At 50.6% G+C, this 16,585-nt stretch overlaps 1 protein-coding gene across 4 annotated transcripts in view; it reads left to right on the forward strand.

Moving 5' to 3' along the window:
• The window catches only part of WDFY4 (WDFY family member 4), a 255,952-nt gene extending 242,279 nt beyond the window's left edge, over positions 1-13,673 (forward strand). For all 4 annotated transcript variants that reach the window (XM_043926460.1, XM_043926457.1, XM_043926459.1 and 1 more), the window contains exons 57-62: positions 297-455; positions 4,364-4,543; positions 6,335-6,517; positions 8,529-8,616; positions 12,082-12,193; positions 13,204-13,673. In XM_043926460.1, coding sequence (XP_043782395.1) covers positions 297-455; positions 4,364-4,543; positions 6,335-6,517; positions 8,529-8,616; positions 12,082-12,193; positions 13,204-13,270 — 789 coding nt within the window. In that variant the 3' untranslated portion in view covers positions 13,271-13,673. The remainder of the gene's footprint in view (positions 1-296; positions 456-4,363; positions 4,544-6,334; positions 6,518-8,528; positions 8,617-12,081; positions 12,194-13,203) is intronic.
• The last annotated feature ends 2,912 nt before the right edge of the window (positions 13,674-16,585 follow it).

Consider the following 16,585-nt stretch of genomic DNA (forward strand, 5'->3'; position numbering starts at 1 on the left):
AAGTGGGCTCTGCCTTTCCCAAGCTCACAGGGCATTTCTGCTGTATCCCCAAACTCTCCTGCTTACTTGCCTCTTCCCACCTGTTCCTTGGGTGTAGGCGCTCTCTGGAGACATACGTGGGCAGCTGTCCCCAGGGCTTTTCTTGAACAAATGACCTGTCCCTCGGTTCCCGTGGCACACAAGCAGGCCAGTGGAAGCAGCCAGATCTGCCCGCATGCCCCTGTCGCCCTGTTCCAGCTCCCTGCCCGTGTGGGCCCTGGCGCCAGTGTTCATCTCCCTTGCCTCCCCTCCCACAGATCTTGGTGACGTTCGAGAACTTGGCCGCCTGGGGCCGCTGTCTGTGTGCCGTGTGCCCGTCCCCCACGACCATCATCACCTCCGGGACCAGCGCCGTGGTGTGTGTTTGGGAGCTCAGCATGACCAAAGGCCGGGCCACAGGCCTGCGCCTCAAGCAGGTACAGAGCCTCCACGGGGGTGTTGGCTCAGGGCAGGTGGAGTCCCTCCGGCAGGCACAGTGCCTTTGCATGCTCCAGCTCCCAAGCGCCGAGAGCTCTGCCCCTCTCGGGAGCTGATAGCGCAGTGGAGCATTGAGGGCACATGGGTCCCTGTCATTCAAGGGTGCGGTTTCATGTCTTTGGGTGGACTTGACAAGCACACAGGGCTGGTGCTTCCACGGACACCTGCACCTCAGTGAGAGACGCTGCTTACACATCAGGGCCGGTGAAATTGGGAGCTTTTTGCACTAGGAGACATTTTTTAGCATTTTTCACAGGCACTTTTATGTGAACAGCCTCATTTTACCTCTTCATTTTACCCTGTCATAGGAATCATTATCATCCCCACTTCACTGGGGAAAAATCAAATCGAAGAAGTTAAGTGCCTTGTCCAAGAGCATAGAGTCAGAAAATAAAAGACTGTCTCAGAATAGGGGTGATTGTGGCAGACACAGAAGGAAGAGACCAGGAGGCAGAAAACTCGTCTGGTCTTACCTCGCAAACCACAGCTGCTTGGAATAATAAACAGAGTGAAACTGACTGCTTACCTAAGGTTCTGCATGTTAACTGTAATCTCGGAAAGCAGGTACTGTTAGTCCCACTTTCAGATGAGAAACGTGAGGCTCAGAAAGGTCAGATTTGCATTTAAATCTAACTCTAAGCCTTGTGCTTTCCCCTGCATACACTTGAAGTTGCTGGAGAATATTTCTAGGAGACACTTCCATCTCCAAATGCAATTCATGTTTCCATCTGTGTTTTAGTGATCCATACAGCCCCAAAGTGACAAAAAAAGAAAAAAAAAGTTAACCATACAAGGCTTGCCACTGACTAGATTTCCTAAACTGGACATGTTACACTCGAATTGATGCTGGGTTTCTCTGGATGCTTTCCTAGTCAATGGAGTCTCCCCAGAGCCTGCCCTTATTCCCTGGCACCACCCCCAGCACATGCGTGGTACACAGCAGTGGACATTCAACAAACGTGAGGTGAGGGAATGCGTGGGTCAGGGCTGAGGGAGCTGGTTAATCCTGCAGAGCCCGTGGCACCTACCGAGAGGCAGTTGTGCAGGTGAAGTATGGGCTGCCTCCCCCTAGACTCTCCAGAGAAGTCCTCCCAAGCCAAGCTTAGAGCCCTCTGTCTTTCCACATCTTCACTTTCCTGACCTGCGTGGAGAGACTGTGCAGCCATTATGGGTGTGGAGAATCCGCCTCTCCCAGGCATGGCTCCAGGGATGAGAGGATCCACCCCAATCCCAAAGACACCTTGGGGAGCCAGGGAAGTGACCCCCCTCCATTTCCCTTCCAAGGTCCTGGTTAGTGGTGAAGATGCAGTGTAAAAGCCCCAGTATCGACAGCATAAAATGTGATTTATCATCCTCTCCTAGCTATAAATCAAGACAAAAAGGTAAGGGAATCCTACATGCTCTTATTTCCTAAGTGAAATAAAGTACTTTATCATTTACCTAAAGAGGCTGACACAGCCTTGGGGGTTCCCCAGACTGGAACCTGCTCAGAGAAAGGGGTCCCTCCCTGACTTATAGACTTGTAGACAGAGACATCATCATTAAATAGCTTCATTAACAGTTTTTTCAAGTGTTTTATTTCTAAATATTACAACATGAAAGACATATTTCAAAGTCAGATGATTATCTATAACCCATATAGAAAATTTCATCCTTGCGTGCTCCGATCCCCAGATATACATATTTATATCCTTCTGATCATTGTATAGATATGTTGATTCCATTTTCACCCAGCCTGTCAAATTGTTTCCTCTTTTCTACAGGTTCTATAATTTACTTTTCAATTGTTCCATATTATTCCATCTCCACAAAATTATACTTCAATTGTTTTATGTCAATGTACCACAGTTTAATAAACCATTTCTTCTAAAACTAGACAATTACATTGCTTCCAATTTTAACTATTTTAAATAGTGCTGCAGAAGACATCTTAGATTGCTGTTTGCTTCTGATTAATCATTTCCTTATAGCAAATTTCAAGAAGCTGAATTACAGAACAGTGACATAATGCTTTCTATAATGGCTCTGTGGTTTTACAGTGCCACCACAATCAGGAGTGCCCATTTCACCATGACATATCCAGAATAGGGAATTATTTTCAGAGGTTTGTATTTTTTTATTTTTTGCTCCTTTAGTTAGGTATAAGGTGATACAGTGGAGCTATTTCCATTGGCCATGATGAGAGGTATTATTCTGAGAACAGAAGAGCAATGGAGAACATTTAAAACTGCTGTCCTCCTTCATTTTTTCCCAGGCCTTCCCCAAATAGGGAGCAGTGCTGACTGCCTCCAGGTGCTTTAGTGTCCAGGCTGGTGAGAGGCTTACAGAGGTGGGCAGTGCCCACGCACACAGTGGTCCCTCCCTCTCCAGCGCTTCCCCCAACACTTTCCCCAAGAAAGCAGAGGCCCCGCTCCAGTAACAGACAGCTCACACAGGCACTGGACTCATAGCCGATGTCTCTGCATCCCCAGTCCTCACACTTGGGTCCCCAGCCTGCATGCTCTGGAGTTGTCCTGTCCCCGGCAGTCAGAACTTAGCCAGTAGACAGAGGTCATTCTGGGAAGACTACCAGAAAGTGCCTGTCAAGGCCTCTGCTTTCCTCTCTTCTTTTAGACAGTTTTCACTTCCCTAAGTAGCCCCTAAAGTGACCCCAGCCTTCTTCCATGGGTCACATCCATCAGGTTGGTGCCATGTTAGGATCCATGGAGCACAAATGGGAATCTGCAGCTAAACTTTTAATTATTGTGACCAGGCCAGGTGAAAACTTTGAAAAATGGTGCTCAACCTCATTGACTCAAATGAGTGAGTGGTGGACAGTCCTGAGGGTGGACGTTTGCCACTAGATGCGGGGAGTAGTCAGGTTTCAGAGAACCACCTCTGCACTTCTCAGGCTGATTTCAGAGGACAGCAGGCACATGTGTGCGTGCCAGCTCTCATACCAGGCTTACCTGGCAGCTGCTGGGACAGTTGTAATGGAAACCACACTGCCACCAGCAGCAGCAGGCCAGGGATCCCAGTGTGCCTGGGAGGCATCCCTAGTCCCCCAGGAACATGTCCATGGGGAGCAAGGCCTCTGGCCAGGTCGGGACACATAACCATCCATCAGCCAAGCCAGACCCTCCTAGGCCAACCTGAGAGCCAAGACTGAGGCCCCGAGTTCCCGGCTGCTGGGCAGCCAGACTGGATATGAACGTGGATCCTTTGGACTTGAAAAGTCAAATCCTCTAAACTATGACCTGACCTCCCTGCCTTCTTCCCAGTTTAGTTTCCAGGGGGCACATGTGTTTCTGAGGTTCCCCTAGTATGATGCTCACATTTGAGCATGCATGAAATTCTCTGGACAGCTTGTGAAAACCCAGCTTTTGGGGCCCCATTCCCAGAGTTTCTGATTCAGCAGACCTGGGAGGGGCCCAAGAATGTACGTTTCTGACAAGTTCCCAGATGATATTTGTACCATTGGTTGGGATACCACACATGACAAACCAGCACCCTTGCATCTTAATAGTGGTGTGCGCTGCTTCAGACTGCAAGATAACATGGGAGGGCAGAGAGCATGAGGATGTTACTGGGGTCTCCACTTGAGTATAATAAAAAGGACCACTGACTCTCCCCATCTGGATTTCAACCCTGGAAAGGGATGGTTCTGAGAAGCCAGCCACAGACCCGTGAATACACATGCGCACGTGCACACAGACACACACCTGACACACGTTGGAGTCACTGGATCACTCTGAATCTCTGTTCTCTCATCTGGGGCCCAAAGGTAAAAGGGGAGAGTGGGGTATCTCCCCGAGTAACTGGATTAAGGGCCCCTCTCATAACCTGCACTCTCATCCCTTGTCCCCAGGCCTTGTACGGACACACACAGGCTGTCACATGCCTGGCGGCATCAGTCACCTTCAACGTCCTGGTGAGTGGCTCGCAAGACTGCATGTGCATCCTGTGGGACCTGGACCACCTCACCCATGTCGCCCGCCTGCCTGCCCACAGGGAGGGCGTATCTGCTGTTGCCATCAGTGACGTCTCGGTGAGGCTCTTCTTTCTCAATGTCTGTGTCCTCAACATGTCTAATGATTCTTCACAGTGACATGGTGGACAGTCCCCTGAGAAAAAACCCGGGCGCAAAGACCACCCCAGAGTGTATGGAGGCCCCAAATATGTGGGACATTCTCTACACAGGCAGAGTGGTGCCATCAACAATCTCAATTTTGGTCTCGATTTTATTTTTTGCTTCTTTATTTTTTTCCCCTCAAGGAGGTGGGCTGGTGGGAGGTGTCTGTTCTGACATGAGCATCGGGGAGTTGGGGAAGCAAGCTGAATTTGGTGAGGGATCTTCTGGGTTTGATTGACTGATCCAGCCAGTTGACTGCAAATCAGTGTGAGCTTGGCAAACACCTCTGGTCTCCAAGTCAGGAAACACCTCTGGCTGTCCCTCCATTCCTGGCACCTGTCAGGAAGTGCACCATGTGTGTGTGTATGTGTTTGTGTATGAGAGATAGAATAATATATATACTGTGTATATACATATATGCATGTATGTATACCAGTGTGGAGCTTTACACTGGAATCCCCATCATAGAATATGGGGTTTTCTGAGGCTCTGCATCTGCTGATAGAAAACCTGAGGGGCCTGGAGCATGCATAGACTGAGCAGTTGTATCATAGGAGGAGAAAGAGGTCATGGATGGAGGAGACTTCTGGTGCTAACTGTGGCTGAAAGTGGTGCTCCAAATGGGCTTCAATCCAGGAAGAATATTAGATGGGCAAAAAGAGGATGGATGGATAGGTGGTTGGGCAGATGGAGGGATGAATGTGTGGATAGATGGAGGGTGGGTAGGTAGATGGATGGATGTTGGCTGAATGGATGAATGGGTGGATATAATAGGGAAAGCACCATGTTCTGATATGGAAGAAAATAAATTCATAAGGAATTATGTCCCCAGCCCTTAGAGAAGACTGATATCAGGATAACAACTTGTTTGACCCACCGTGTCCTGGAGCTGACTGAGTTCATGAAGTGCTGGCTGGGTGCTGAGCAGAGATGTATCAGACAGGGTCCCTGGCCTCAGGCAGACTCCACCAAACGATTCAGGAAGGGACGTGATGGAGCTCAGCCCAGGGCACTGTAGAGGGGCCTGGAGCTCCCAACATCCCTTCTGTGGTCAGGGCAAGGTTCAAAGCCTTAGCCCCAGATGGCTCTTGGGGTCCTTGGTGGGTCATTGGTGACAGTGACCACAACTCTACTGGACACGAGATAGACAAGCAGTTAAGGAATGAACACTCCAGACATACACATTTCAGGAGATGCAATGGGCAAATTTCTCCTCAGAAATTCCCCCCAAGGGGACCTTGCCCTATTTTATGAACTACATGCAGTCATTCAAGCCCCTGTTCCCTGCCCTCCACCAGGGGTCATCCAAAGCTGCTTCACAGGGACAGGGCTGGCCAGCCAGGTGTAGACCCCATGTCTGGGCCTGGGATGGTACCCTGGCTAGGTCTTCTATGCCAGTCAGTATGTTGCCAGGGAGAGTGCTGTGGGAGGAGTCCAAAGGCTGAGCCAGTCAGCTTGTGCTGGGGACAGCAGTATCCAAATGCCTGATTTCAGTGTGAAGAGAACCAGGAAGGCACCGTTGTGTGAAAACACAGCAGGCCTGTGAGTCACCTGGGAAGAAGTGGATGTCTTAGGAGGTCTGGGAGTGCCTTGGTTAGTCTTCAGAGGACGGCAGGTGGAGGGTGCTTGGGTGTGCAAGCTGAGTGACCAGACAGACGGACAGGCAGTGATCCCAACCTGAAGTGAAGCCCGCTCTCACTGCTGCAGGGCACCATCGTCTCCTGTGCGGGAGCCCACTTGTCCCTGTGGGATGTCAACGGACAACCACTGGCCAGCATTACCACGGCCTGGGGCCCAGAAGGAGCCATAACCTGCTGCTACGTGGTGGAGGGGCCAGCGTGGGACACAAGCCATGTCATCATCACCGGAAGTCAGGATGGCATGGTCCGGGTAGGTATTCCTTGGGTGGAATGAAGGCATGCTACAAGAAATGTGTTCATCTCCATTCTGTCCACTTCCTCTAAGAGTCAAATCTGCAGACCGCATTTAAACATTCCAGACCAGGTCCCCACAGCATGTGAGGGCAAAGGCAAGGGTTTTTTTTAATATTAATATAATACATAAAATTTTATACACACATATACTTCAACAATTAAAAAATACTTATTGTCACAAGTTATGAAAGCTGAATGGTCAAATGCATCAGAATATAATTCAGTACTGACAAGAGACATATAGGCCATCCTTTCATCCATTCACCCACTGGTCTATTCATCCATCCATTAATCCATCTACCCATCCAGCTACTTATCTCTCTATCTACTTCTATCCATTTACTATTCCATTCATCCATCCACCCTTTCATTATTGCATTCATCCTTCCATCTACTCATCAGCCCACTTATTTGTCCCTCCAGCTATCCATCCGCCTAACATTCATTGAACTCTGGCTATGTACCAAGCACCTCATACATAAGGGATCCAAAGATTAATGATAAACAGGTCCTTGTCCTCCAGATGTCATATTCTAGAAAAAAAAGATGAACAGAAAATGTACATATGTGTTTCATGCTATGACTGGGACAATCAGAGTGCCATGTATGCTCTGAGGAAGGCCTTGGGAAGAGAAACCATCAAGAAACCAAGAAGACAATAAAGGAGAAACATTGAGGAGGGAGGAATAATGTGGGAAGAGCAAAACACAGGTGATTTTTCTGAGACTGACAGCAAGGAGGGGGGAATGAATAAGATGAGGAAGAGTTAAGAGCTTTACTCAAGAAACTGTCATTTGAATTCCACAATTTTTGAAAGGAAGTGTCAGTTGCATGCCTCGAGGTATTCTAGAAAATGCTCTTCGAATTCTACATGCATTTGTGAAAGCTCCGTGTGGGCCAGCCAGCATGGCTGCAACGAAGCCCTATCCTCCAGGAGCCTCCATTCCCAAAGTCTGAGAATCATCACAGAGGTGATGCTTCAGGAAGCAGAATGAATAACAGGGTGGGGGCCAAGTGGAGAGTGGATTTATTTCCAGCAGAGGAGGTGGCATTTCAGCCAAGCCCTGAGGATGAGGAGACGTCAGGGCATACAGAGAAGGCCATGCAGGCTGAGGGGTCAGGGTGCGTGGACAGGAGAGACGACGCTGAGGAGAGCCCTCTGGGAAGTCCCCTTGCAGGGCCTCATCTGTGGACTAGAGGAGCACAGGGTCTCTACAGAGGGAAGGGCGTCTTGGGCTGGCTAAAACACGAGGAGATCATGAGGGTCAGGGCTGGGTGGGTCGTGGTCTATCCTGTGCATCAGTCAGAGGAGCCCGGGGTGGCTGGGGGCAGCTGCATTTCCTTCATGGGCCCCCAGAGCAGGAGCGTGAGTCTGCCAGGTGCCCTGCCCTTGTCCACTCAGCGCACTAACTGAGCTCCCGGGAAGGCCCAGCGCTGGGCTAGACCCGGTGCGGCGCTCACAGAAGCCCGCAAGTGGAGGCTGCTCATTGTCCTGCGGGGAAAGAAAGTTCAGGCTTAGCAAGTGAGATGCCATGTGTGGTCAGCCTGAGGGCACTCACGACAGACCTGGCACCGTACATAGGGGACGGGAAGCCGTGCTGCTTAGTGATAAAGGGAGGCCTCTGGGAATGGTGGTAGACAGACAAGTGGGCACTAGCTAAGTAAAATGACATTGAGCTGACTGCTGAGTCTCGTCCCTGCAGATACGGGGTCAGGCTAAGTGCCCTATGACCCAGGGTTGGGGAGGGAACTCATCCCGTCTACATCCTTCTACAGCTGCCAAACTTCCCTGCAGGCAAACTGAAGCCTAAACAGGCTTTTATCCTGAGAATATGTCAACATCAGAAGTGAAAGGGGGCCATGCGCCCCTTCCCTCAGGGTCCCCCAGGTGTGGAGGAAAGGACGGGCCCCGAGCCTGCAGACAGGTTCGTTGCCCCAGCCCATGGCATGTTCTCTATTCTGGACAGATCTGGAAGACTGAAGATGTGAAGATGTCTGTTCCCGGGCAGGCAGCGCCAGAGGAACCTTGGGCTCCATCATCTCCAAGCCCCAGAGGTAACTGCTATGCTCCTGGTTCCCGGGAGCACCCTTGCCTCGCTCAGCCCTCCCTCCCCTCTTCTCTCCTCTGTTGAGGGCTGCAGCTCCAGCCAGGCTGCAGAGATCAGGGAAGACAGTGAGTTTCTTGGGGTATTGACAGATCTCAGGTCAGGAGCACAGTTTTCTGTGAGCTGCTGGTGGAGTATGAATCCATGTTTGGAAGCCCCACTGAGGCCCAGCCTCACCCTTCAGGGACCGGCTGGCTCTGGGAGGCTCCTCGGGCATGTGAACAGTGCTGGTGGTGGTTGTCAGGGGTTCCCGAGCTCTGGGGGGGGGCCACACCCAGCTGAGCTTGGCTTGATGCTATCCATCTTCCTGGGTGACTCTTAAATGCCAAACTCCCCAGCTCAGGACCTGGGTCCATCCAACTGGCCACTGACCTGAACTGCCAGGCTGCAGACAGGAGCAGGGGTGGCTTAGCTGCGTCTCCGGGGAGAGGAAATGGTTCCATCGGCCCCATTCTGCCCTGTTGTCCCTGACTCAACATCCCCCACTCACCACGGCAAGTTCCTCAAAGTAGGTCTGAGGGTGGTCTGCACCAGCATGGCCCAGGAGGCTCATGAAACATTTAGAGGTGGGTCCTAACCTCAAGGAAAAGATTGGAGAAGGATAGAGTTCCCGTATCTAACAAGTCCCCAGGTGACTGCTGGTATCAGCAGAGTAAAAGAACCGCCACTCCGCAGCAGAGCCCTCTTTGGGGGGTAGCCTTTGGGCCTGGAGTAAGATGATCTGTTCTCACTTCTGTCACCATGGCCTCTGGCATCAGCACCACCAGGGCCACCGTCACAGAGCCGTGAGGGGCAGAGCCGACCGGGAGCAGTTTCCACCATTCACTCTTCCCGCGTGTTCTCTTATTTCTCACGGCAACCCCATGAGGAAGATACTGCGGTGATACCTGGGTGAGAAGAGAACTGAGGCACGGAGCAGTTCAGCAACTTGCCTGAAGTGACCCGAAGCCATTGCTACTATAGTTCTCATTTCTGCCCCCAGACTAGACACGCCCACTGCCAGAGCACGCTTCTTGGCCAGGGCCAGACCATCCAGGATGAGCGCAAACACAAACCTCACTCCTGGGGGTCCTGCATGGCCTCACTCTTGTCATCATGGGTTCTTCTGGTTCGTTCTGCATCCCGGGACCCATGATCAACCACTAGAGAGAATGTTCCAGATTGTGAAGGCTTGTCTTCTACAGGGAGTAGCCATTTTTAGTTCATTTCTAATATGTGCTCCACACTTCCTTGATTCATTTAGTCACTGATTCATGGACTCTTCATCCACACAAGCAGACATGGACATTGGCTGAGCCCCTGCTAGGTCCTAGAATCTACATGGGAATCCCTTCCTTCAACATAATGCCATCAGACGATGCCCTTGTCAACAACCTAGACTGACCTAGAATGGTGACCTTACAAGAATCTACAGCCACTGGGGATTCAGTTCACTGGTCCTAAGATCTCTAGGGTCCTTTGGGACCACAGTGAATCAGCCCACCACAGTGTAAAAAGAGTCCTGTGCATTCTTAGGAGCTCACAGTTCTTCTTTGGAGGACAGGGGCCAGAGTCTCTCCCCTGCCCATGAATTCTTATTCTCCCCCTGCTCATGAAGTGTTTTGTGGCACACCAGTGTGAGAGCACGCCACCTCGGTCTTGGACTCAGCTGACCACTTCTGAAGCTACTGAGCTCTGATAAGCTAAAGGCATTAGTTCAGCCCATGGTTGATAAGTGGGTGCCCGAGCCAGAATGTTAGCTGAGTGGGTAGGTAGATGGATGAAGGGACAGATGGACAAAGGGCATCTCAGAGCCATTCCATTGGTTCTGGAAGTGCTAGTGGATTTTCGGTTTCTACTCAGGATCGACAAGGTTGTGCTCATTGGGAAGGGGGTCTAGTGAGATGAGAAGCAAGATGAAAATCAGGAAACAAAAGTTCTAGACCCAGCTCTGTCTTCTGCAACCTCTTCGGTCCTCAGTTTCCCTCTCTGTCAACAGAGGTGCTTCCTGTACCTCCTAACTTGTAGGAAGCAGATGACAGAAAAGTAATACCATAGACAAAGATCTCCTCGACAAAACGTGGGTCATGATTATCATTTTCTCAGATTACTAGGAGACTTTCCCCTAACACACTGGCCGATTACACGAGGGGACCTACCTGATGGTGTCAGGCAGACAGGAGCCTCACACCCATTTCCTTCCTCTGCTATTTGTCCTAACCAGCCTGAGGTCACCACTGCCAAGTAGAATTAATTGCTCTGCTTGTGGTTACAGTTCAAAGGAGGATTTGGATAAAATGACACAAGGGCACAGACATAGTCATAAAAATCAGGTGAGGCCGCTGCTTAGAGTTAGCAAATCCATGTGCAGGTTTACAAACCTAAGCCACTGGAGGGCTCGCTGTCCTCATAATATTGCTTATAACTGTTTTGTTGGAAGGGGACTAGTCCTCGGCTTGACACAAGAGACGCATGTCTCTTGGTGTGTATATTATTGCATTCCTTGAATACCTTGAGAGGCAAGAAAAGAGTTCTTTGAGGGTACTGAGGATATGAGGGTTGCTGCATTTGTGTGCAGATGTCATCTAATTTCTGCCTGGAATTCATTTATTTGTCATTTGCAGCCAAGACCAACCCAGTGGAGTCCAATTTACTTTAGGAATCACTCCGTAGGTTTGGGCTCAATCCGGTACACAAAAAGTCCTTGGGAAAAGCTTGGTTTGGGAACTTATGCACAAACACAAAACACATGTGCATTTCCTGGGGCACAGAGCTGTCTGTCACCCTGGGTCAGCTGGGACAGCTGCGTCGCTACTGCCCTGACTGCAACCAAGTGACCTCGTAGTGGTGGACCCAACTGATGTCTCTCCACCTCACCCTCCACAAAGGAGTCACCGTCTGTCCCAATATACAGTCATTAAAATGAGTGAAGTAGCAATCATTGAGTTCTATTTTTTGAAAACAAACATTCTCAGCATTTAATTATTGGTCATGGCATGAGCGGATTTAGGTAAGTTGATAATGCCGACTTTATGTAATTTATTTTTACTAGGCAATTACAGGCTGCGTTACATCCTGGCAGCAAGGTATTGTGGGGTATCTTATTAAGCATAAAGCCAGTAAACACTGATGAACAATTTTGCTGAACTAGGCATGCAATTTAGAAAGCAATAATACACAAATCCAATTTGGTACACAATGGATACCGCAGCACGTCAGCACATGTAACTATCACAGCCTGCAAATTAAATTGGGACGGCCCTTTTTGCAACAGCACAGGCCAAGATTAAATATATTTTCCCCCTCAATTTAACAAGTTGCTGACCACAAATATAAATATATTTGTATGTGTTTGCAGCCCTGTGTGTGGATGTACACATGCATGTGTGTTAAACCGCTCGGGTTTTCTAACTATCCCCTTGCACGTTCCTCATAGTTCACCGATGGGAGAAGAATCTTGCCCTTTGCAGAGAACTGGATGTCAGCGTGGCTTTGACAGGGAAACCCAGCAAGGCCAACTCTGCAGTGACAGCTCTGGCCGTGTCCAGGTAACAACAAGCTGGCTGCTCCAAGCCTCCAGCAGAGGGCGCTATGCTGCCCCTAGGAAGCCCTGGCTGTTGTACTCAGGACACTCGGCCCTAGGAGGTGGACTCACGACAAGGACCCAGGAACCCGGGGGGCCCCAGCATGTACAGTAGCAAGACGGCCATGTAGGGCCTAGGAAATGGTTCTTAACACACATATTCTTGCTCTTTCTTTCTCCCTCTCACTCTCTTGAATGTCTATGAATTCACAGAGAAATCCAGAAAGTAAAAGTATATTGACTTGTAATTTTATCCTAAAGAGGGACTTTTTTCCTGAGGCCCCTTGATGATTGTAACGTTTGGTATGATGGTTTTCCTACATTATAGAAAATGCCTTTCAAGGGCTCGAAGCCAACGTGGAATGGACGGGTGTCAGATACTACCCTTGCAGCATTGTTTTATTCTTTACAATTACTCGATGGTGGAACTTAGAATCATTAGCCTGTTCTAAACACTAGGCGTGTTAGTCTCAGGGGACCAGATCTTCAGGAGCCCTGTCCTTCTCCCCTCCTGCCCTGGAGTGGGGCACCCAAGTTCTGCCGTGGTGGGAAGGCCAGACTGAGGCAGGGTGGCTTAGGGTGGGGCGTATGGGAATGGACAGAAGGCCCTGAGCCCTCTGTCCTTTGCTGGAGAACTTGCCCTACCTTCTGCCTACTGGCCTGGCTGCATAGCTCAAAGGATAGGAGATACTCCCAAAGATGCTGAAGGGAAAATGTCAGGGTCTTGCCCTGTTCCCCAGAGCCCCAGCATCTGGGAGCGTCCCCTCAGTGCTTCCAAAGCCATAACTCTCCTAGGTCAGAGCTCTCCCTGAGTCACAAGACTCTCCCCTGCTTCAGGTGGAGGCCAGGTGCAGGCTCTCCTGGGGTCCTGGCCTGAACCCCCTCCCCCATGTCGTAATGTCCTGCATGCAGTCTGGGATAAGCAGGGTGCACAAGTTTGCTCTAATATTCCTCTTTATTTGTTCTCTTCCCAAGAAACCAGACCAAACTCCTGGTTGGTGATGAGAAGGGAAGAATATTCTGCTGGTCCGCAGAGGGGTAGGAGGCAGGAGCCGGTGGAGGCTCTGGCATGGCAGCCATGTGACCCAACGGGCAGCAGGACCAAGCGGAGGGCTCAGACGCAGCACCTGGGATGCAAAAGAAACCCGCAGGACCCCCCTTCCAACAGGTCCCCAAAGAGGAGGCCACAGGCCGCTGGAGCTCCATACCCTGAACTTTGGCCTTGGATCACACACGGATGTGAATCAATAAAACAGATACACATGTGCATCGGGACCCGTAAGCAGCATGCTGGAGACTGTGGCTCACGGGTGCCAACCAGCACTCGCAATTACACAGCTCACCTTTCAAAGGGCTTATTGAACTGAAAAAACATTGGGCTGCTTCCTGGAAACTAGTGGGAAATATGGTATTGTTATTTTATTAAAACAACTATTTTCCAAATAGAAGAGGGCTCTTGAATTTAAAATTGCCAGCCTTTCCCACTGAGGTATTTGTGGCTCCACACTTAGAAAGGCAGAAAGGCCTCAGGGATGCACAACCCACTTCTGGAGTGTTTTTCAGCCCTCCATTTCCCTCAGTGGGATCAGAGGAATCTTGTGGTCTTGCTCTCTGTACAGGGGACCTTGGGGAGCAGGAGATCACATTCAGGAGGCCCAGCTTCCATGACTGGGCTCAGAACATAGACACGATGGCTGCCCACCACAAGTATAGGCAAGTCAGCTGGGAGGACGCACCCTGCCTGGGGTGCCTGCCCCTACTCTGCACGCCACAGTGGGTCTTGGCTGGGCTCGGGCTTAGCAGGCTTTTCTGGGGACCTGTCTTTACAAGGTCAAGGGCCCCAGTTCACATACTGGTTTTAAGCTGCAGCTTATCCTGGGAGAATCTGGGCTGCCATGTGACTTTTTTCTCCATCTGAAAATACACGGCAGGGGGCAAGTATTGAGCCCCTCTGAAAAATTCCAGCACCTTAAGATTCAGGCATTAGACCATGAAGGCAGCACCCTCATTCTTACATCTCCCCACCTCCAGCCTTCCAGAGGCCTTGAAAGGAAATTCACCTGCCTCTTCAATGAAATCCAGCTAAGGTGAGCACCCAGGGATTTGGGGTGGCAACACTCCTCAGCTTTAACTCCCTCCTCCCCACAATTTCCCTTCTAGAGAATACCAATTCTTCCCATATTTCTCTAAGCCCTGCAGATGCCCTGGTGGGTGGCCCATCCCAATTTAGCTCAGGCCTGGGGCTAACAAGAAAAAGAACTCAGTTTCTCGTGGTCCAGGTCATCTGGCCTCCAGGGAGCAGCGAGTCCATGTAAAGATAAATATTAAGAAACTAATGGTGGTATGAACTGTGTCAAAAATAGTGAGTGAGTGAAGGATGATTAGGAAATAGCGATCTACCTGTCAACTTCGAGTTCTTTGCAAACGGAAAGGTGGAGGAAGAGACTCAGCTCAGGTCCAGAACACCCCTCTCTGGGTAAGGAGGGCATGTGTCTGATCCCGGAGCCAAGGATCATGCCTCCACCCATACTGTCTGCATATGCTATTAGTAGACAGCCCATTTGCAATGCCTTAGTCAGTCTGGACCTGCAACGGAAGACCATAAATTGAAGTGCAGAGAGTACCCTCCCCGGGAAGGCCAACAAGCAAGGTCATAAATATCAAGGGCTGTTGTCATGTTTCAAAACACAGCTCCTGTTATTTACCCCAGACTGAGAGGTCTGCTGGCCCAAAAGCTGTCTGGGGCTCATTCATTCAACAAGCATTTCCTGAGCTCTGCATTTTGGTTCCCCAGGTCACAGGAAAAAAATGGAAGGATGGGGGTGGATCATTTTGCTGGGGTCTTGGAGCTAAGATGCTTGTGCAAACAAATGTGACATGAGGTGGCAAGGCTATAGAGAGATCTCTCGGTTCTAGGGCATGTCAGTCTGGCTGGGCTCACTTGCTAGGACTGCCAGAAGGACTTGCTAGCCCTGCAGGCTGGGGGCGTAAACCACAGAAAGTTTTCTCACAGTTTTGGAGGCCAGAAGTCTGGAGGAGCGTGTCCTCAGGATTGACTTCTTCTGAGTCCTCTCTCTTTGGCTTGTGGACAGTCACCTTCTCCCTGCATCTTCACGTGGGGTGGGGCAGGGAGGAAAGCCCCAGGAAGAGTGGGGATCCAGAGTCGGAAGGTCGTTGGCAACCTGGGTGGGAGGAGACTCCAGCTGGTCTCAGCATTTCAGAAGCAGCCAGCCTGGGGTCCCTGACAATTGTCAATGGTGGAGGGAAGTCCAGGACAGAGGCCTAAGGAAGGGGGAGAAAGCAGGGGGGAGCACTAGGACCCCCAACAGCCAGGGCAGAGGCCAGGAACACTGGCAGATTGGGCCAAAGTATAAATAAGGACCACATGGATGCAGCCCTGCTGATACCCCAAATCCAGCAGAGATGAGGGGCCTAGGAGCAAGAGCTGTGCCAAGCTATGCAGCCACAGCTCAGCATCCAGAGACCGGAATCTGGGACCAGGCATACACAGTGATGATCACAGCTGAGAGAAGCGCCCAGGGACCAGGGAGCCCGAGCCGCATTCCCAGGGTCCCTACTGCCTGCCAGCTTTGGCCTCAGTTTCTGTATCTGGAATATGAGACTCCAGTGCCCACATGGTGACTGGTCCTGAGACTGAAATCACATCTGTTTATCCGATGGTGGAATGAAGCAGACAACAGACCTCTCGTCCTTGACATGATGTCATCTTTCAATGCATCACTTGTTCATTCACTCACTGGTATCTTCTCTTGCTGAGCCAGGCCTTGTGCTGGGGCCCTGGTAGAGAGCCATTCCGCCCCCGTCCAGGAAGCCCTCTGCCCAGACTGGAAAGAGGCACAAAGAAAGCACAACAGGAAGCAAGTCCCTCTCACACCCAGAGGTTTATCAGGCTGGAGCCAGTGTGCTCACACAGGGATGGCATTGCTACAGGAATATCCTGGAAGGCAAGTCTGACTCCCAGGTGCTGGGTCTCAGCTAGAGCAGAAGCCACAGTCTGTCTGTTTTTGTTTTTTGTTTTTTTAATCTCTTGAATGATGCTAATGTGGGCTCTGGAGTCACCACTTGGAGACATTCTGGAGAAGACAGAGACAGGCTGACTCTGGAGGTATTTGCCCGCTGCTCCCCACCCTGCAGTGTTAGAATTGGTAGCTTGTGAGGGGCCTCTGGGGTCAGGGTACCCCCACATCCTACCCACCTTCACCAGGTCAGCCTGGGACAGCACTCATGCGCAGCTTTCACCCAGCTGAGCTCCTCCCGTGACAACTTCTTAATCACTGAGAGGCCAGCACCCAGCCCACCTCCACCAGCCATGTAGCAGCCCCTGCTCCCGCGCTGG

This window comes from Cervus elaphus, chromosome 15 (assembly GCF_910594005.1).
Source record: "Cervus elaphus chromosome 15, mCerEla1.1, whole genome shotgun sequence".
In the NCBI taxonomy this organism is placed as follows: Eukaryota; Metazoa; Chordata; class Mammalia; order Artiodactyla; family Cervidae; genus Cervus; species Cervus elaphus.